At 38.7% G+C, this 23,077-nt stretch overlaps 1 protein-coding gene across 1 annotated transcript in view; it reads right to left on the minus strand.

Annotated features, from left to right (window-relative positions):
* The window catches only part of PDE1A (phosphodiesterase 1A), a 392,561-nt gene that overhangs the window by 257,605 nt on the left and 111,879 nt on the right, over positions 1-23,077 (minus strand). The window contains exon 4 of the mRNA XM_025203233.1: positions 12,835-12,948. Coding sequence (XP_025059018.1) covers positions 12,835-12,948 — 114 coding nt within the window. The remainder of the gene's footprint in view (positions 1-12,834; positions 12,949-23,077) is intronic.

Below are 23,077 nucleotides of genomic sequence, written 5' to 3' on the forward strand. Positions count from 1 at the left end.
GGGGGGGGGGCTCTTAAATTCAAAGTCATCTTGGATTCAGGTAAATACAGGAATTACCATTAAAATCAAACAAAATGCCACTGCATCTATACCATATTATGTTTGTTTATCATTATATAATAATTGTTTATGAGTTGATTCTAATTGTCCTTTTACCATAATGTAACTCCATAGCCTGCTGTTGCACTCCTGTGGTGAGACCACAAATGAGCTATTAGAGCTTGTAAAAGTAGCATGATTTCATTAAAATGTGGACTTGAGGAAAAAAACTAGACTGAAACTAGAGAATGGCCTTTCAAGCAATAAAATCTATTAAATACATTTTTTTCTAATAAAAAAACAGAAACCTAGCTCTTCAACCATATAAAAAAAAGTGTGGTTAAGAGGCACAGGTTAACTTAAGCAATAGAGCGAATGCAGTATTCTTGGTGGGAATCTATTAACATTCTCAAGTGGAGTATCATGAAATTGTACATTGATGAACTTCTGTAAACTGAGAGACAGGGTCCCAGTACAGCAACAACAACAAAATAAAATAAAATTAGAGTGCCTTTACTTTGAGTAACCTAATGGATTAGATTAATGCATCTGACTAATCTATTGAGTAGGACACATAGCCAGGCCATGAAGCATTTTTGCCGAGATAAATAATTGCTTTATGCAGGCAGCTTCTTAAGGGAATCATCAAGTAATACTCAGAAGTGATGCATCATATGGCTGTTTCTGTACTGATGCCCATTTGTAAAGCTGGCATTGGTCCCACACATGTGGTAGCCTGCCAATTTCAGCAGGGCATAAGTGCCAACTAAAGATGGATTTAATGTAGCCTGCACAATGTAGAAAATTACACTATTGTGCCAAGATGATCATCACGATGGTAAGCATTGTCAAATGATGGGAACGTGCTTCATTATAAGAAATCACATCTGTTGTCACTTGTGGGCATTATACCATGATTACATAGCTTTCTGCCGCATTGCTTTTTCTGGTCTGTATCTGTGCTGAAGTTCCGGTATAAGAACATGAAAAGTTGATTTTCATAATATAGTGTCTGAAATTTCATGTTTTCCTTGAAAATGTCCCTTTCTAAAGTTGAATCCATAAAATACTGAAGCTTCATTCTGTTACTTTCAGTCAAGCAACCTAATAAAATTCAAGCATACACTTCAGCTGTTGATAGAAGCACAGCAATTATGTTAGTTCTGAAAGTAATGACATGTCCCCATGAGTAACAACATGGTTCAAGAACTTCTTGAGTCCTCATCTCTGAAGGAAAAAAGGGAAGATGTTTTTGTTATTCTGATTCAAAGGAAGATATCTGAGCTAAGATTATATGCCAAAGGTCTTTGCTGAGAGTTTCTGGAGATGCTACACAGTCATCACTTCATACATTTTGTTTGTTATTTGGAAAAAACTAATGGATTAGATTATCAGTCAGAACCAGACTACAAAGTACACACCAAAAGATGAAAGCAGTCAGAGGGATGTTTATATTTTTCAACCTATGAGCTGCAAACTCTACATGTGTTCTACTTTTTTACAATCTACTAAAGATGCCAACTACAGAAACCATGATGGTACATAATAAAAAAAACAGGAAATGATATTTCTAATTACAAATTACGGTGAAATATCACGCACACAAGTTAAATACTTGTTTCCTATACCTTGCTTTTAATTTTAACAAGGCAATAAATAATGAAAAGGAGAGGTTATATGTGTGTGCATGTGTGCACATATATGTATATGTAAAGACTACTGTATGTATTTTTTCTATGAACCACTCATTCTCCTAGCATTGTAAATTTGTATAATCCTGAAACATTTCCTGAAAACTTCTCAATGTTTTGTGTGTGAATGAGTAAACAATCTTATTCTATAAACTATATTCTACATGACGGATTCACTGACATAAAAGGAAATTGTATACAGGGTTAGAGGGTAAAGTATGACCTTGTGTTCGTCTTCTGTGTGTTGACACTGAAGCTGGACAAACTTGAGTATGGCATCAGGGTAATGGCGCTTAGTGGGGAGGTGGAATGTTCCTACTTGAGCCTAACAAATGATCTCTTCCTACTTCCAGAAGGAAGACATATTAAAAATACTAAGACATGTTTGTTGATGTCTAATTTAAGCAGTCTATAACAGTACTAGTACCTGATGTTACCTGTCACAGAAGTCTCCAGGAATTTCCTGAAATTCATTTCCAGTAATCCCTAGTGAAAATTGATGCCACTAGTGTTCTGTACATTAGAGTGTCATCATCCGTTCACTAGGAAATTAAATAATGCCAATTCTAGGATTCTTGAAACTGGGGAGCACTCTAAAATTCTAACTGAAATCACTGGGAGCTAAGCCTGCTTTGCCAATTAGGTGTTTCATCTGCCTGTGTTGGAAAATACAGAGTATATCCAGATAAATCTACAATAAGGGGAAAAAAAACCTCATAAATATTAATTAATCCTTTAATTAAAAATACTGTTAGTTAGAGGAAATATCAATAAGGGAAGAAACTACTTGACACAAAGAGAAACATGCAAAATATAACATTGCAGGCAAAATGATATTTGGCATTGATTCTTCAATAAGCTCTGCAGATTGAAACAACAGAATGGCATCACCTCCTTTGAATTTTCACAGACTGTACAATATTTCAATACGGTACTGCATATGAACAAAAGACAAAAGTAAATACTGCCCTGTAGTTTGTTGCTTAATGTCTTCTGGCATACATCACGCTAACTAGTGAACCATTCAAATGAAATGGCCTCCAAACACACTATTTATCAGAGAAATTCATACCAATTAAATGTCAACATAATATTTATAGAGGCTACTTGTTTTCTTGAGGGCGCCAAAAGTCTGCAAAGAGGTTGGGTCAAACAAATGGCAGCCAGTGTCAAAACAATAGATAATGGAGAGTGAGAACTTCCATAGGCAAAAGTCCTTCTTAAGTCCCTGCCTGCTTAATATCACTGTACCAAAGAACATATGCATTATGCTTGGTTGGTTCCTACTGTTAGGTCTCAAACATTTGGATCTCACTAAGATAAGAAGGTTTCTACTGCTGAAACAATCATTCAAAATAGCAATAAAAATGTGTTTAATGGGAAATATTCAAATAAGCATTATAGCTGATCACTTCTTAGGGACAGCACCAGCAAACTGCTATGAAAAGTTCAGCCAAATGATGAATTATTATAAACTTGTCACCATTGAACTATATAACAGGTGCAATCAGCTTAATAATAATATCTGAGCTATAGCTCTTTGTCTCCTTTTTTTGCTTAGATTTGAAGCAGTATTGATTTTGTGTTCATACTGATTGATAATGTGTTGATGTCTTTTAAAGATTCTAGAAAGGAATCGGTTTTGAGAAGATGGAGATTGTGTAGATCCAGTAGTACTATAAGAAAATTTCCGTATAAAAGACATTAATTTTACTTATAATGTTTTCCAGTTTCCATAAACAACATTTACAATGATATTGGCAAAGCTAGGAGGTCTGAAATCAAACATGCGTGCCTGAGTTTGCAAGTTCAGATGTACATTGGGTCATTTCTCTGATGCTTCTGCCTTTTTTAGGATACTGGAAGGAAACTAGATTTTACAACAGTCATGCTCTCATGAGAAGTACGAAAAAAACAATGGGCTGTCCTTGTTTCCACTTCTGAATCATTCCCCCCCCCCCCCCGCCCCGCCACAGTTCATTACCCAAAGTCATCTTATACCTGAAAATGATTCCCCTATACAGTCCTTCACGAAATATTGCAGAATGGCTACAGAGTATTCTCCAAACATATTCAACTTCCTTTACATAATATCTCCCCAAGAAAACTATAGTTTATCAGCCTTTATTACTGGAAACTACCAAACAGCTACAGACATCATTTGTATTAAACAAAGACTTCAATTTTTTTTTTTTTAAATTTCAGAGATATACCAATCTATACCAGTTAAAAAGCCTGCTCTTTATATCATATTTGTTTACTGACCACTTCTCTCCATCCTAGACAGTTGCTTTTTTTTTTTTTTTTTTTTTTTTTTTTTTTTTTTTACTAATGAAGCCGATAGCATGAAAAATACAGGCATCTGGATAATAGTGTCAAACATAACTTAAAATGAACTTTTTATAGATAAGCAGTCACTAAATTTCTAGGAAATAATGTGCAACAATGTGGAAAATAGAGGATATTTATTTTTCAGGGTAAAACATCTCAAAGTTTTATTTGTGCTACACATTGTAAACTATATAAACACGTCTATTACATTACAGTATTCTTTGCTTTATTATTGATAAAATACCAGAGTCCACATAAAGTATGAGAACAAATAGTCACTTTATTAGGGGGATCAAGTAATAAATTATACATTCCTAATGTACTTTATTAGGACTTTGGTATTTTGAAAGAGGCAAGGAAAGGAGCAAATGTTATATTTGATCATAGAACTAAGCAACAACAGTTCACTGTAGTGGAGGTACAGTCAGAAGTGGAAGCTCTTGCAAGGTTAGCATGAACTTTTGAGTTTTGGACAATAGGTTTTGTGGAAACACCATTTAAATAACAGGACAATAAACAATAATAATACCTACAACAAAATGATTAACTGAGTTAAAAAATGTGGGTTTACCAAAGGAATTTGTGTGTCATAGGGTTTGTAATACAGTCTGCCTGCAGCACATGAGCCAAGTGGTATAGGTGAAGGGTGGTCAAATGAGAAGAAAGAAAGTAATTGTTTGGGTGGTGGATTATCTGTAATCTTCTTTTATTCAAAGAGCCAAATTTAGCAGCAGGCAAAAAAAACATCTTTTAGTAGAACTCACAATACTTGTACTACAGAAAATGCCTGGGTGTAGCAGAAGTCTGTAGATTGTGAATTTCAGTGCTTAGAGACTCAATAAATGAGTCATCATCTCTTAAAATGTTACTACCTTTTAAATTTATGCACTTATTTTTATGTTTTTAAATTTTATTTTTGCAAATAAAGAGAGGTCTTAATATTTTCCAGTCTCTTCTACTGCTCCTCCTTTCTGGACAAAAAATGGTTTCCTCCAATATTGTATAATATTTGGAATGTGTGACCTCTATGGCAATTGTGGACATTCCTAGGAGCAGCATAAGAGAGTTGCACTGTAGGGCTGCAATTCTCCAATTTATATCCAAATCCAGTAGCAGTTTCCAGGAGTACAGCAGATAAGCCTTATTAACCGACCCAGTGAAAACAACATCAATCTTAATTTGTGGCAATGCTTAGCATAAACCAGAACAGATAATTTTATGCCTCCTTTATATCTGAATTAGAACTGCAGCCTTCTATAATGCTAACACTAAGTAATACACCTAAAATACAAAGGCTACAACATCTACAATAATTAAAATTATATAAAAACACATTTTAATCAAAAGTAAATGTAATAAAATATCTATCGGTTACAAAACAATCAGTACAAATGATCTAGCCCAGTGATTCTCAACCAGGGCTGTGAGATCCTTTGAAGGCTCATGCAAGAAGTGTAAGCAAGTAAGTAAAGTGTGATGAGATAAACAGATAAGCACAGGCTCAAGCTCTCCCTGCCTAACTGCTCCCCCATGCTCACTGCCTGGACTTCTCTGAGGATGTAAGCACTGGTTTGAAATGGGATGCCGCTCAATTCACAAAAGTTATGGACGGGCACCTTGAGTTTCAAAAGGTTGATAAACACTTGTCTAGCTTAACCACCAACCTCAGGAGTATTTTATTTTTAATTTCAGAAACCAAAAAAAAGGAAGCCCCTGATTTACAGTGACAAAACTTCATAGTGTAATTTCAATATCAATAGGGATATAGCTACAGGCATTATATCATTGAATCAATTTTCTATTTAGAGAATTCCTGAAATGTTATATTTGACAAATAACTGTTTTAATCTTACTTTTATACTATTTAATTTTACTCCTTAAGTGGATTTCTTTGAGGTTACCTGGTGAAGATTATCCTTTAATGAAGAGTTTTTACATAAAGGAAAAAAACATACAGAAAAACTGACTACATATACATAAGCAGCAACTTAAGTTTTGTATCATATTTGTTATTCCTGTAGAATTATGCATTAATGAGATATTTTTTATTATATCCATTCATTTCACAGGCAAGCTTCTCCTTTCTGCTTGATCATGTAATAAAGTTATAAACTGATCTTTACAGGTTTCTACAGTCTATCTGCAAGAAATCATGAGTCTAATGGAAGAATCACTAGGGAGATGTACGGACATTACATTTAGATGTTCAGGAGATTAGGCCAGGTAAAACATGGCCACCCAGTCTAACTCAGTGATTTCTTACTTGAATTCTGCTCTTTGTAAATTCATTGCAGAACAGTACAGACATTCCTAGGATCCGACCTAGAATCATGCAGCTTGTTTTAAGTTGCATGATTTTAGACTGGGTGCCAGATTTACAGACATTCAGCAGGGCCAGGAACCCAATCTAAGTAAGCCAGGGTGGGGCAAGCAGAATCAGGGAGGGGGTGCTAGAAGGCATGTGGGGTGGGGGTTGGTAGGATCTGCAGGGGTGGGGCAGGTGCAGCAGGGGTTGGCCATTGGCGGATGGAGGGGTAGGAAAAACATAGCCCCAGGTGCGGGGTGAGCAGCTGAGCTTTCCCAGCCATAGGGCTGTAGTTCAAACATGTACAGACATTCTGTAGATTGGCCTACCCATGCCCAATTTAACTGAGTGGACCTCTCAGGTCAACTAAATTAAACCAGCAACTGGGGCTTCATTTTTTGCTCAATCTAACCATTAGAGAACATCTATACAGTTTGGCACTTAGATCGACTTAGCTAGGGAGCTAAACATAGGGTCCACATATGGGTGAACTGAGTTAGATCAGGTGGCCATTTTTTACCCAAACTAACCTCTGAACTTCTAAATGTAATGTCTATACATACCCTGGGTGAGGTTCTATGGCCCATATTTTGTAGGAGTTAAAACTACATGAAAATACTGATCTCTTCTGGCTTTAAAATATATTATTATAATTTTCTGTTCAATAACACTCTTCTGATAATTCATCAGCGGTGGAAAAGGGCAGTACTGTACCTTCTTGAAATGTTTCTGTCAATACAGGGTAGCAGATTCATCCCTATTGATTCTGTTGATTGTTGCAACACTGCAGAATCATTACATTATAGATCTAAACTGAGCACACCTCTTCCAAAAGCCAACATAACCCAACATACCCTGCTGCAGATACATAACTGAGCTGGCACAAAAGTTCCTGTACCAGAATTTTTTTTATTTTATTTATGAGATTTATGTCTTTTTTACCCCTCTCCCCCACTTTTTTCATAGCCCAAATGAGCTGTAGGGCAGGAATTAATGTGGCTGATGTGCTCCAGACAAATACAAATTACACAATTTAGATAGTTCTAACCCAATATGAACTTTAATCATGTCCCTGATTTTGTAGGGGTTCGATTCAATCTCTTACTCAGAGTCTTCTCCAGTTCTAGCACAAAGAGGACAAATATAAACCCATATGAAAAGCAAAATCTTTTCTTGCACATAAACTCAAAGTTCTGAGTGTGGAACTTGTTCCTACAACTAAGATACAAGTGTGGCAACCTGAAAGAAAAATCAGAAGACCTTAGGCTTAAAAAGACTCCCTTGACAGGAAAGACAAGGGAGAGGTCAGCATGCTGTAAGACTGACAGTGAGAAAGAGCAACTGAGAGCCAAGACTGTAGCAAGCAGGCTATACTTCATTCCCTAAGAAAATGGGGGACCACAAGGTGAACCTAGAGATCAGAGAAAAAGTCCGTGTGGGTTAGTGACCATGGAGGTCACTTCTGTTAGTAATCTGTATCTCTCATACTTTTGCAATATATACCTTTTCAAAAGAAGCTGCTTACATGTCACTATACGCTACTGTTTGCCTACTGTCTCTTGAACAAAAACTCTTTTGAGTCTGTTGTAGGCTGAAATGAGCATATATGACATCTGTAGCCTGGAGATGGTCTAAAATAGTGGATGGATCATGGAAGGATGGATCCAGAGTAGAAAAGGCAAAATTCTAGCAGTTAAGAAAACTCTACTTGACAGACTGGAAAGGGTCTCTGAAATGACAGCTTATTCAAGGACTGTAATGAAAGGTTTTTAAAAAAAAAGTAATTTGTACAAATGTACACTTTATATAGACAGCATGAACTTGAGCAGTGGTGTGAGGAACTTCTGCTGCTACTAATTTGAATACTGATTTTGGAAGAAATGAATACTTATTGGATGAATCATATAGTTTGGAAAGATATAGGAAAGCTTTAAAATAGGAAGCATCCTTCCTCAGATATCAGAACTGAAAGCTTGTCTAGGACCTAAGGAAGGGTACTTTATCTTCAAAAGCATGTCTGTATTCCTCCCAACTATACAGTTGGTCCAATAAAAGATCACCCGCAAAATTCTTTACCTCTTGCATTTTCTTGTAGAAGAATTTATCACTTTATAACAGACAAGGTTCCTTGGGTGAATTTGATATCTTTTATTAGACCAACCCAAATGGTTGGAGAATAGTTATTAAGCAAGCTTTCAAGTTCAAAACCCTTCGTCAGGCTAAGGAAGTTTCAGCAGTTGGTGTGTGCAATTCCTGGATGGAATGAAAAGTAAGGAAGCCAGGGGCTGGGCTGGGGAATCAGTTGCTTGCTTAATAACTATTCTCCAACCATTTGGGTTGGTCTAATAAAAGATATCAAATTCACCCAAGGAACCTTGTCTGCCTATGTCCTTAGACCAACACGGCTACAACCTACATCACTTTATAACAAAAAGTTGAATGGTAAGATTTTCAGTTTTAGATTACCCTACAGACTGCTATATATTATCTCAAAGTATGATAAATCATTGTAAAATACAGCTAATTTATGTATAGATGTACCATGTAATTGTTAAATTCAACAAAGACCCTTATCTAAATGAAATAAAATACTGCTATGAAAAAAACACTTCGTTTGAACTAGTTTGTTGAGGAGAAGCCACATTCTGTCCTCACAAATGACTGTGTTACTACATGAAAATGTTACTACATTTTTAATCGATGAAAGTGTCATAGACTTACAGGATCTATTGGATCTCCAATGGCCAATTCTGCTATGGACTCACAAATACAGCTAATTGCCTTTAATAAGAACTATGCCACACACATTTGGCTGGTGATGAAATCTTGCTTCATTGCTTCAGGGCTAGGGACAGACATTCAAAAAGCCCGAGCCTAAATTGATTCAATCTTTGCAGGTTAGACTAACCTGACTAGGCTAAACTGATTTGTAACTGAACAGACATCCCAGAAATGTAGGCACATGCCTGCAGTGACTCAGGCTATAAGCCAAGGGGCGCTAGAGCAGCCCTCCCTTCCCTTGTACGGTACTGAACTGAGGGAGGCATGGCCAGGCTCTGTAAGGATGCTCTGATTAGCCCAGAAGGGAATTGATAACAGTGTTTATCACCCCTAACTCAGTGTTTAATATCCTGCTAAGAAAACAACAGAGGGACATTACCAGCTACCTGTTGATTCTGCCTGTTGATACAGCACAGACTGTAGCCAGCATGTGGTCCGCTAGCTAATACACAGACACCTCTCTACAAGGCAGAGGGGATGGGGGAATTTCTGCTTAGCAAGGAGTGGTGAGAGGGAGGGAGGTGAGCAGCCTGCAGTCCCTGCCGGAGCTGCAGCCAGGGAGCAGAGGGAAGGGGCCAACCCTGCTGTGGAGCAGAGAGCCCCGGCCAGCCCAGAGAGCATGCAGGGATGCTAGGGGTGTATTGTTTAACTTAAGTCAGCACAGACATTGCATAAACTGGTTTGAGCCAAATCAGATAGTTCTGATACTACATTCAATCAGATTAAACTCAAACCAGTTTCAGCCATTTTCAAACTGGTTTACATGAATTGAATCTTTGTTCTGTTACAAATTTAAACCAGTTTCTGATCGCTCAAACCAGTTTGTGTGTAATGTCTGTCCCTAGCCTAGAAGAAATCATCTGATATTCCCTTCTCTCCACCTGCAAAACAAATCAAAACATCTGCCAATAGAATTCTTCCTTAGGCAATCATACACACTGCGGTTCCTCCCTGCTATAGCTACACATGCACATATGAACATGCACATGATTTTTTGTTTTATTATCTCTGTATCAATGTTCAATGAAACCAGTCTCTTTATTTTCTGTTCACTTCCTTGAATAAAAACTGTTTTAAGATATCTGTCCTAAAATAATAAACCTGATTCAATATTAATAAAATTGAATATTTATAATGTTCATAACTCTAAAGTGAAATCCTTGATAAATCTAAGACAGAACCAACTCAGCGCACATCCATAAAAATAATATCTTTCTTTTTAAGAATAAAGCACATCTTTTAGAACAAAATAATATCTTTTTTTTTTTTTTTTAGAACAAAAGCTTAAGCCATACCTTGTCCTATATTAGGAACACTGATCATGGAGTAGGCACAATTCACAATAAGTAAACCCTGTCTCCTGTGGAGTTCAATAAACCATGTATTCCATATACTGATTTTAAAACACCTAAAGACCTAAAATCTTATTTCTTTTATTGACTGCACATAGTGATGTTGTTGTTTATTACATCAATTAGTTATCATAATGGAATTAATCACATTTAGTAATCAAAATTAGTTGGAAAATATGTTTTATCTAGAAGCTAATAAAATCAGAGATCCATAAAAATACTAAGAGTCAACTTAGGGTGCTTACACAAGTTACAATACCTCAGCTGGGGTAGCTGGGGGGGTCGCAAGGAAGAAGGGCTCCTTTTCCCCACCCCCTGCCTGAGCCTCTTGACAAGCTGCTGGCTTGGCTTGGCTTGGCTTGGCTTGGCCTGCCAGGAGCTGGAAGGGGCCTGCAAGGTGAGGGGGCTCCGTTCCACCCCATTCCCCCGCTCCAGGTCTGGTCAGGCCAAGCCCAGCTAGCAGCTGTCTGCTAATCCTTACCCCCCCTCTCTGATAGCCCTGGAGCTGGTGGGGACAGGGCTGGGGAGAAGGGTAGTTCACTTGGAGCACCCCTGCCTGCTGGCCAGAGCTGATGCAGACAGGCTCGAGCAGCAAACGTCTGTTGGTTTGAGGGGCAGAGGCAGGTGGGGAAATTAACTCATGGCACTTTCTGTAAAGCCCCTTCATATCTTAGGCACGCTTAGACTCTGTACCACTGATTCACCACTAGGGTGCCATGGCACCCTGGGATGCTTTGAAATCCTTTCAAGAGTGCTGTGGATGCTGCACAGTTTTAGCACTGTTAGCACTGTTGTAAAACATGATTCACAAGATAAACCCAGAGTTTTCACATAGAAATCCATAGAGTTAAAAACACTTTGACCTATTGTGATCTTTAGGACTTTTTCCAACAAAATAATTGCTCTATTATTTTTCTGCAGTCAAAAAAAGGAGTGAAAACTAAGAACTGGCATTTTCCAAGGAGTGCCTCGAGTCTAAAGAACCACCGTTCTTTACCAATAAAAGCTAGTGTAGAGGCAGGGAGATCCCCAGTGGTGGACACTTTATCAGTTAAGTTCTGTCATCAAGAAGGGGTCAATACACATTGGGGTTCCTTGGGATAATTTTGGAATTCACAACCACCAGCACTGTCACAAAAATCAAGCAAGTGTTGGACAAAGTAGCAAATAATTCAGAATGTGGACTCAAACATCATTTGCCAGAAATCTTCTTATGGAGCCAGCCTACAACTTAAGTGACTTGGAGTTACTCTGGAAGAATCCTCATGACAAGTAGCTGGTGAAAACACCCCTTCCCACACTCGGTACGAATCCCCAAGCCAAATCAGAAGGGAAGCTAACTGGTATTGGGAGACATAATTTTAAAACTTTCCTGTACTGACTCAAGAGCATCTAATTCCCTAAATATAATAAATACGATAATAGTGGCTTCCAATTTTAAAAAGAAATAAAACATTTTCCTTCTGCTAGCATCTGTTGCAAGCTCTTCAGAACTTAACATCTCAAATCTGCCTATCCAAAGGGAGGTTTCTTGCTCTTTCCTTGCTTCCCAAGCACTGAGGTTATTGTTATTTACGCAACGTATGAATGTGAGAGTGTAATACATCCCAGTGTAAGCGTTCAGAACAAATCAACCAGTACTAAATTAGCTAAAGTTTGTGGCTTTAGGATTGTATTGATGATGGACTTTACGTCTAACATATAGATACTATCTTACTGACTTCATAGATGGGGGAGGAGGGATTGCTTTAATGATAGGCATAAATTATGAAGGCTCCTTAAAAATAATCCATTAGTCAATTTCTGAGGGGAAAAAACAATTAAAGACAATAATATAGTATCTCTACCTATATGTATATATACACACATGTAGGCACCTGTCCACATAGACTATTCCACTTGCACACCCAATACAGCAAAGTACGTGGAATTATATACTTACCTAAATGTACAGACCTTTTCAGGAGGACCATACTGGTTCCAAATTCATTCCAAAATAATTCTAATGATTATATACACTAAAAATGCCAATTCAGAAGAAAGCATCTGTACAATAACTGGTCAGAGTGCCATGGGAATTCAGTTACAAGGACTTACCTGAACGTAGATAAGGGCAGCAGCTTTTTTAACTATCTGTGTCTTCTACATAAGGTGATCAATTCTAATACAGTATTCAGCATTCATCTGCTACTACCAAGTATTGTAAAGACATATTTGATTCTGATAGTAATAATAATAATTGCTTATAAATAACTCTCTCCTGTATTGATTAGTCACTTTCATAAGCAACCCATCTTTCCTAGTAAACAGCACAAAAGAAAGAGAATCTACTCACATTCCCTTGAGCCGTTGCCACATTTTTTCAGTGTTTCCTCCTAGATGATACTTTAGAGAGGTGCTTTCCAGTTCCCGGGTTGTTTCAGTAGCTCTAGCCCCCATGGTAGCTGTCCTACGGTAATACAGTTACAGTCAGACTCAGCAGCACGTAAAAGCATTCCTTAGTCCACTATAAATGTCAGAAGATCCACGCATGTAATACAGTAGGAGCTCTCACACATCAAACCATATCAGAATTACAAAACTGATGGAAGCTTCTGCCTGAATTGCTATTCATTTTGATAGACAAATCCATTCTTCAAACTCACTCCCCTCCCCACCAGCCTACAGCAGTACAGAGTATAAATGGCTCTTCTGACCTCACAAGTCTAATCCATGCATGTGAGCCAGTTACTATACTACTGACTGACTGACTGCTCAAGCCCTTTCCCTATGCACTTCGATTGCTGGAGGGATATGCACTAAAGCACAAAAGATTTCTTAAAATTTACTAGAATGCCCTGCCATGCAGGATAAATGTGAATGACTTTAGCAGTCCAGAAAAAAATAAATAAACACTATGCAGGTTGGAGATGCAGGCTGCAACAGGAAAGCAGATGGGAAAAGCCAATGTCAGCTTGCACCACTCTAGGAAGAGTGCCTGTTTAAATGCCAGAGCTTTTGCATCTTTAGTTGATCCTGAATTGGTCCTTAATGAATGAATGAACCAGCCTCTTAACAAAAGCATAGCTGAACAAGCATTAAGTCAGTATTTCAGAGTTGTATAAATCCCTGCAGAAGAGAAATCAGAGAGCTCTACAGGTTGTTATTGAAGGAATATGCTGTAATCATGACTATTCACCTTCTCCTAGCAACTCCACACAGTAGGTAACTGTCAATTTCAATGGTGGAAAACGCAGCAGCTGCAAGACAGCCTGTTCAATTAATCCTTTGAGACAGCAGCATTGTGTGTGTCAAAATCCAATGCTGAATTGTTTGTGCATGCCAGAAAAAAAAAATCAAATGCATGTAAAGAGCAAAAGGAATGAGGACTAGGTGGTCTGCCAGCCATACAGCAGATTGCCAGCTCTCTCTCTCTCAAGCACAGTGCCATGCGTTTAGTTGTGCAGCCAGGGCTGCTACTTGGATAGGACCGAAAGCAATTCTGCATCAGAGATGCTTACTCAGTGGCATGTTAGGGTTTGCAGAGCTTTTTCATTCACCTTCTAAATATCTCTTTTTGATCTAAGAACAGAAAAGGATCTGTACCTCTGAACAAGCAGTCAAACAATCAGAGGCACCACTGAATTATCTAAATGATGACATCAGTTTCAGCTATAGAGCATTCAGCATGTTTAAGAGCTAGAAAGTGTGTGGTTATGAGAGAGAGCTTCCATCAGAAGTGGATACTAGATGTGGGTAAAGGTGATACATGTTTGGTTTTTATATTCCTGCAGAAGAAAAAGAAAAGACAAAAAAATGCATGTTTTACTGCATCAAATTCCCCCTGCCAGTTTCCTGCACTTTCTTAGCAGTAGGGTGACCATATGTCCCAGTTTGGCCAGGGCACTCCAGGATTCCATAGCACATGCACAGGAGCAGTGATGCCTGCTCAACCACCTGCCTGGTGCACCATGTTGCTCTGCCTCACCACTAGACACCAGCCCAGGACTTTTGACCAACTGACCTTGACCAGGCTATGGAATCCTGGAGCATCCTGGCCAAACCAGGATATATGGTCACTCTACTTGTTAACAATAGAGTGCATTCCTTCCCACAAAATTATATACTTTAAAAAATATATCCCTTTTATGTCAAATAAATCTGTATTCTCTACTAGTCACTCCTTTATTCCCAATGGACTTGTATCCCGTGATTAATTGGCACATTTCATTTAATTTCACTTGTACTGCTTTTAAACCAGTATTATTCCATTAACTCCACCAGAGAGACTCCTGATTCTGACAGGTGTGAGAGAGAGGAAACTCAGGCCAATAAACTTCACTGGGGACTTAAAAAGAAAGAATCAAGATGGCCACACCTCATACACATTCTGGGGAGTCTCATGTGACAAAGGTGAAAAGTTACAAACTGTTGTTCTGGTCTTCAAGTACTGTACAAAATGATGTATTTAAAGGAGACAGTATAACCTTTAAAGATGTCCTCCTCTAGCTGAACAGCTCACTAAAGAGCTACTACTTAGAAACTCCAGTCCTGTTCTACAGAGTACCCTAGTATAGCTTGAAAGAAATGCACCTTTCCAATAAGTGAAAAATGTCTATTATTAGCATTAATACGTTTTTCCTTGTCCCTTATGCCCGACTCCAAGACACTTGAAGCAACACCAAAAAAATGTTGTATTCATAGGAATGCCTTGTATTCCAAGGTATTTTAAGCCCTATTTTTCCTCAAGATAGTCCCTTGTTCCTGCTGTACACTTCTAAGGCAGGAAACTACCCCACTGTAGCAACACAGAAACATTAAGGATGCGTGCTCCTATACAAGGAAACAAGAACATGAGAATATCAATTTGATACTCTGCAGAAAAAGAATGTTTTGCCTGGGCATCAGGTATACCAGGCTCCTCTCATGTAGGGCTACAGTTATAAATAAATAATGAACACAATACTCTTTGGATCTTGGTGACTATGATAAAAGAAGATCCTGTCCCTTAAATATGACTCATAGTAAGAGAAGGTATGTTGCCTTTTAAATTTTGAATGCTAAACAAGTTTAAAATGTACACAAAAGGAGACTCTAAAGGAAGGAAAATTTTGCAATTAAACCAGTTACAGAACTGGCCTCAGAAACAGGGTAAAGGGCTAATTTGGTTTTGACTACAGCTTTATTTTTAATAAATCCTTTGCTCCTAAAGGAAAACAAAATAAACCACTTTATTCAATTGTCCATTTGGTACATGAAGCCCAAAATTAGTCCAGAGAATTAAAATCATGAGAGACTGGAAGTGGGGCAGGGGTGTCACACTAGTGCTAGGACCCATCTTTCCAAAACTTACAATGCAAACTTCCCTGTTGGGAAAACTGCAGAAGTGCCATGAACCAATTAACGAATTTGAAAACACTGAAAATGCAGATAAATTCCTATGAATTAAATTACATCAAGTATTTAATACTTCTTTGGGGTAGTATAAATGGCTTAAATACTTCAGTATTTGGGTAGTATTTGGGGTTCAATCCTGGAAGATGCCAAGCACTCTAGCCCTGATGTAGCACAGCACTTAAGAACATGCTTAATTTTAAGCACATGAAAAGTCATTTATTGGATCAGGAATAGTGTGTTTAACACCTTATAGAATTGAGCCCTTAATGGCTATGGCTTTCTATGCTGACTTTCATAGATTAGTCGTCTCAAATGTTTACACACTGTCTCTGTCAAAAATCACACATTTTACTTTTAGTATATTTAGACAATATTATTAAGACTGTAAGGATGGTTTGGGCTGATGTAACGGGCATACAGACAAATAAGCCATATTGTCATGAGTTCTATGATTTTAATAATGGGGTATATGTTTTAAATATTAAAAAGAATCCAGTAACGTTCTTAGTTTATAAAGCCAGACGTACCGTTTTGAATACCTTGTCTGACCTCCTGCACAACAAATCTGCAACAAACCAAAAAGCTTCTTTAAAAAAAAACAAAACAAAACTGTATTTACTTGAATTGAAGAGGACCTTGATTATAAGATGACCCCCCCCCCATTAGATTTTATATATGGACATTTTTTTAAATTGTTATAATTTTTCACGTATAGAATCTAACTACTAGAGGTCTGCTTTGAATTTGTCCCCCTGCCACTGCTACAACAGGAAAAATAAATCTGGGTAGACAGGTAACCCCTTTGCTCTCTGCTGCCCTCCAACTTTTTACCCCAGCACCCCCTGACCAGCTCCTTACTGTCAGACCCTGCTCTCCCTAGTCTATTGCACAGTAAAGTGTCACTGTCTACACATGCACAGCAGATTCATTTAAAGTGCCATGTGCTAGTACCCACATATATAGGTACTGGGGCCTGCACCATGGCCAGCAGGAGCACAAGGTGCTGGTTATTGCTGTCAGGGATCAGGCTGGAGCAGTGGGGTGCTGGGTGTTGCTGGCAGGGGTAGGGTCTGGAACATCCCTGGTGCACGGAGGCAGGAAGGGAGCTGCTTCATGCTGCCTCTGCACTGGGCACGCGGCTCCTCTGCAAGGAAGGGGCTGGCCAGGGATCAGAGTTTCCCAGATGGCTGCCAAGTGCTGTCAGATGGCTCTGGCTTCAACATGATTGCCAAGTCCTTGCAGCCATGTGGCCAGTGGCTGGAGCTCCCCCCAGTGGTCACATGGGAACATGGCAGGGCTTCAGGGACTTGGGACTAACTTTAGTCCCAAGTTCCTGCACATGTAGACACCTGCCAAAAATTGCTTAATGTGCATTAGTTTAATGAGCTTTAAATTTAGTCATGCTTAAATGCATGTGTAGATGCACCTCATATGTCCTAATGCCCTGTGCACTGCTCTAGAGTTGTTAAAGACTTTGCATTCCCTGCGCACCAAAATAATATAGAGAGCCCTTTGAGTAAACAAGAATCGGATCCTGTGTGACAGATTCTAGCATATCGATGGCAAAGATTTCCAATATGAAATGCCACTTGCCTAGTGATTATCTCCTAATATGTCCATTTGTTCCCATTTTCATCCTATTTCCAAAGTTTCTATAAACTTCCATGGGTTGGAGTCCCAGATTTAGCTCTCATGGATGTACTGTGCTTGACAACAGTAGGAGGTATGCAGGTCAAATCTGTGAGTATTCATTAACATTGCTAAATGCAGAGAAATGTGGTGCCAAGTAAATATTGTTTACTTGGAGCATTGAGAAGAAATCTGAAAATATATTGTCATTTTATTTTGTCCATGTATATATGTGCACATTATAGAGTAATATAGAATTAATTTTTTAAATAGGCAAAACATCAAAATGAAAGCCACAACAGACCCAACTAAGCAGATGGACAGGACAGCCCAGAGGCAGGACTAGCCTACATATTTACTGAAATTCAACATTATTTGATACCAAAAATTAAATATCTAGTTTTTCTCTTAGGTTAATCAAACAGAGGAAGGGGCATTGCTCATACTACAAGTTATATATCCTAGTAATGAGAATTCTTACATTTGAAGCAATAGTAATAAAAAGTTCTGCTTCTCAAAATATTGACAAAATGAGAGGCTGAGATGATCATACATCATTCTTTCTGAGTATCTGGACATATATTAGTATATCTTACTTGAATCTGCTATAGAATTTCTTTGGGTGAAATCAGGGTAAAAACTACACCAATGTAAACTGCAGCAGTGTATGCATGTTATGTCTGCAGCTTTCTTCAGAGCAGCAAGGAGTCTTTTTCCTGCTCCCCTGCTGGATAGTTGCTGCAGGGAGTTACCCCAAGGAATAAAGTAATGTTGCAGGTTGGAGTTCTTTTTCAACCAATAACATTGTTTCTTTGGTCATTAGTGGCTTCCAGAACAACAAAATAAACCTATTGAATTAACTGAAACTGTTATTGATTCATAATGCTACCTCCTATTGTCTTTTAGTATCAATTTCTAAATTTAAAATCCCAAAGGATTTGGTAGTGCTTACTCTGGTAAAACTCAGAGCACCTTTCATAGATATAGACTGTGTTGTACTAACCACTGTACAAACACAGTACAAGTAGCCAGGCCCTTTTCCAAAGGAATTTACAATATACATATTGCATACAATGAAGTTTTTGTGGCTTAGCTGCTTTTTGCTGCTAGAGAATGCTCTGTTAAGGCCTACTCCGTAGAGCTCATCATTGACTACCCCCGCCCCCAGCCCTCTGCCAGCAGGGCTGCTCCAACCCAGCTCAACATGATGTACTGACAGGTGTATGTGTAAACACAGTGCCTAGGAAGCAATAGACTCCAGCATGATAATCATGATAAGCAGTGCAGTTTATTGCTTTGACTTAATTGTACATGTAGATGGGCCCACTGTCAAACAGACTGGCACTGGCCAGATGACCCAAATGTGAGGAAATCAAAAGAGGATCAACTTTTAGTCTTTATATTTTACTGTATCTTGTAACTTCTGCATTTATCTCTTTCTACAGGTGGGGCTATGCTATGACTGCGGAAGTTAAACCCAGATATTGTTGGTTTGTAAGCTAAATAATAGTTCAGAGAACAAAAGGTATCAAAAGGTATCAGGGACTTGGGGCCAGATTACAAAAGTTTAGGCAATTAACGCTGCAGATAGGTGTCTACAACAATTTAAAGAATCCTGCAAGAATGTTAGGTGCCTAACTTTTATTGAAAAGATATAGGTCTAATTTGACTATAATTGTTCATTTGGGAGTTATTCCAAAATGCTTAATTAGATTAGATAATAACAGAATAGAAATCAAGAAGTAGAGAACATAGGAAAATTGAATATTTGCAGGCAAGATTTGAAATTAGATAAAAAAATCAGAACAGTCAAAGAAATATGCAAAAGGTAATTTAAACAGCAAAAGCTTCAGAGAAAAGAAGGTGTCTGCATCAAAAGCAGCAAAACTGGGAAGAGATAAAAAGATGACTAATGTTTGGTGAGTAGAGAGAACAGGGAATATAACAGAGGTTTCCAAGCTAAGCTGGAGAAAAACTATACAAAAGATTATTGAAAACACAGGGGGCAATAGTGCCAGAATGTACCAAAATGAACCAGTAAATTTTATTTTTTTTAAGGACTGGCTTGTTACATTGTGCTTGAGCTGATTTTGCAGAGTAGAAGCCTAGACAGACAATACTTTTACACTGGAGTAACTAGTGCAAAAAAGGAACAGATCCATTTGATTTTTGCAAAACTTCCAAATAGGAATTAAGAGTATAGCTTTGCGCTGTGCAAACAAAATTATTACTATAAAAGAAGAGGAGGGATAGGATTGTCTTCATCAGTGGTGCTCAACCTTTTTGCCCAGTGAACCAGATTGGTAGTGCCCAGTCCATCTGTGAGCCACATCTGCCTGGCTGTCCTGATCTGGCACCTGAAGAAGGGCTTTGAGGAGCCCCATCTGCCTGCACAAAGGAGGGCAGAGGGTAGCCCAGCCCCAATCCAGCCATACAGAGGAAGAGGACTTGGCCCACCCTGATCCATCTGTGTAGGAAAAAAGGACTTGGCCCCACCCTGATCTGGTCCTACAGTGAGAGAGGGTATAGTCCAGCTCTTCTGAAATAAGGGGATGTGGTCTGGCTCTGATCCAACCATGGGGTTTGGGAATTTGGCAGTGGGGAAAGGGTGTCAGTATTAATTGTCACTTCTCCCCTGATGCCAAATCTCCACAGATGCCATGGTTATGTGGGGTGTAGGTTGAGCACCCCAGATCTATATTAATTTCAGACACAGATAAATAAAATAAATAGATGTTCTGGATTTCTCAGTGCCCAATTTAACAGCTGTCACATACTGGGTATTCCACGCAAAATAAAATTTCTTCCATCCGCCTCCTTAGATGATCCATTTGATCATTACGGTGGAAGGTAATGTTCCGATCTAATTCTTTCTGAACAGGAAAGTACCTCAGATTACACAAATCTAAAACATACCAAAGTTAAAGTTGGCTTTCAAATGGGATCTCTAAAGAAAATAAAATGTCACAGAATCAAGAAAACTGAGAATAAAAGGCAAAATATGTTTGAAAATTGGGTTTGACAAAGAACCTGCCAGTTTTTCTCACTAGATCAAACAAAAGTAAAGGAAATAACTGGTCCATTGTGGAAAGATATGTACATAGAGGCAGCATGTGGCAATGTTGTTCTAGCTAACAATTGTCTAATGAAACCATTTCAAGCGCACACTTTGAGCTACTCAACAAAGGAAACAAGAAAATGTTCCTTCTCTAACAGTGTAATATTTCCACAAGGACCATGGCAACGAGAAAAAGCTTCTTGATATTTATAAAAGGCTATAGCAGAACAGATGCCATTAGAGAAAAAAAATCTCTCAATCATCTCAAACTAAAGATTTAAATTAGAGAATGTGCTACCGATGCAGCCTCAGCATAGGTTTTTATTTTAGGCTAACAATGCACTAATTGGATGACCCCAGGCAGGAGAGATCAATTTGTTAAAATGTACATAGCATTTCCTTCTCTGACTGAACAACAAATTCATAACAGAACAGGGGGAAAAAAATTGCTCCATTTCAATCAAAAGAATTTCTTTCTTGTGCTCCTGGGCATTTCCAGCAAGTGTTATATAGCTCTGGATAACATGCAGCATCAGATGGGATGCCCTGAAAATCAAACAGTTTTCCATAGTGATCAAAGACTATGACCAAGTATATTGTTGCTCTTTAGAGGTATAATATCATCTTATCAGATACTGGAGGTGATAGTACCATTCTATTCAGTGCTGGTTGGGCCTCAACTAGAATATTGTTTTCCTTAACCCAGAAAATAAAATAATTTGAAACCTTTTTTTTTAAATGGGATAGCATGTTCTGCATATAAAATGTTCACTTGTTGGGGGAATTAAGTATAGTAACTGAACATATAGCTTGGTTTCTTGTATGTGTAATTGAATATATTTCATACATAATGATCCACTTACATTTTTGGGGTGGATTCAACTTTGGCTCCTATCTAAAAAAATATCTGGCCCTGAATATTATTGCAATTTAATGTGGAAATAACTAGAATCATAGGTTATAGATCCAGTTAATTTAATCCAATCCTCACACATGTGGAAGGTGTACTCTTCCTAATCCACCTCAAACATATGCCTATCTACCCTCTTCTTATGGATATCCAATGAGGGAGGTGCCACAGCTTCCCTAGGCAGCTTATTCCGTTGTCCTACTGCCCTTCCAATTCGGAAAAAAAATCCTTAGATTTAATTTACATCTGCTTTACTGCAGTTTAAACCCATTTCCTCCTGTTCTGTCCTCTATGGCAAGGGAGTACAGTTGTTCTCCCTCTTCTTTACAGCAGCCTTTCAGATGTTTGAAAACTGCTATCAGGTTCCCCTTAATCACCTTTTCTCCAGACAAAACATACCTTATTCTCTTAACCTTTCTTAATATGCTTTGAGTTCCAACCTCTTTATCATCTCTGTCACTTGCCTTTGGATCCTCTCCAGTTTTTCTTCTTAACATAAGGCATCCAGAATACTCCAACAAAGTACAGAGTGGGGCTATTGCCTCCTCTTTCTTATAGTTTTATAGTTTCATAGTTGGTAGGGTCAGAAGGGACCTGAGCAGAACATCAAGTCTGACCCCCTGCCACGGGCAGGAAAGAATGCTGGGGTCAAACGACCCCAGACAGGTGATAATCTAGCCTCCTTTTGAAGGCCCCCAAGGTAAAAGCGAGCACCACTTCCCTGGAAGTTGGTTCTAGATCCTAGCTGCCCTGACTGTGAAGTAGCGCCTCCTGATATCTAGCCTGAAGCTACCGTCCATCAACTTATGGCCATTATTCCTTGTTACTCCCAGTAGTGCTCAGGGGAACAGGGACTCTCCCATTGCCTGCTGGTCCCCCTTGGCCAGTTTATAGATGGCCACCAGATCCCCTCTCAGCCTTCTCTTGTGGAGTCTGAACAGGTTCCTGTCCCATAGCCCCCCCTCATAGGGCCTGCCTTGCTGCTCCCTGATCATGTGAGTGGCCCTCCTCTGGACCCTCTCAATGCTGGCCACATCCCTCCTGAAGTGTGGTGCCCAGAACTGGACACAGTACTCTGCCCAGTACTCCGCATAGAGGGGGAGGATCACCTCCTTGGACCTGCTCATGATGCATTTGTAGATGTTAGCCTTCCTGACAGCATCCTCACATTGGCAGCCCATGTTCATCTTGGAGTCAATAATGACTCAAAGATCCTTTTCTTGCATAGAAGACTTCTGTATAAGGCGGCCCCATTTCCACATGATGCATTTTTTACAGTATTGCATTGCGGACTTGCGTTGACCTAGTAACCCACAATTATGTCTGAAATTTTTATACACACTACCCCTATGGTAACAAAAGTGAGAGGAGATTGTGAAAATGGAAAGAGGACTCTTCCAAGCCTATTTGTTTTGTATTTTGTGACAGTAAACTTCTGATGCCACATTCCAGAATTTGTGGCCTAGAGGTATTTGTATAATCAGAAGCCAGAATGTATATGTATTTAAACCCTGATTATATGAACCCCATTATCTGGATCTGAATGTTAATTATTGGAATCTGACTCGATTCACAAATGCTGCCCAAGTGATGCCAACACTGTCC

Source organism: Alligator sinensis, unplaced genomic scaffold, assembly GCF_000455745.1.
Source record: "Alligator sinensis unplaced genomic scaffold, ASM45574v1 scaffold269_1, whole genome shotgun sequence".
Lineage (NCBI taxonomy): Eukaryota > Metazoa > Chordata > Crocodylia > Alligatoridae > Alligator > Alligator sinensis.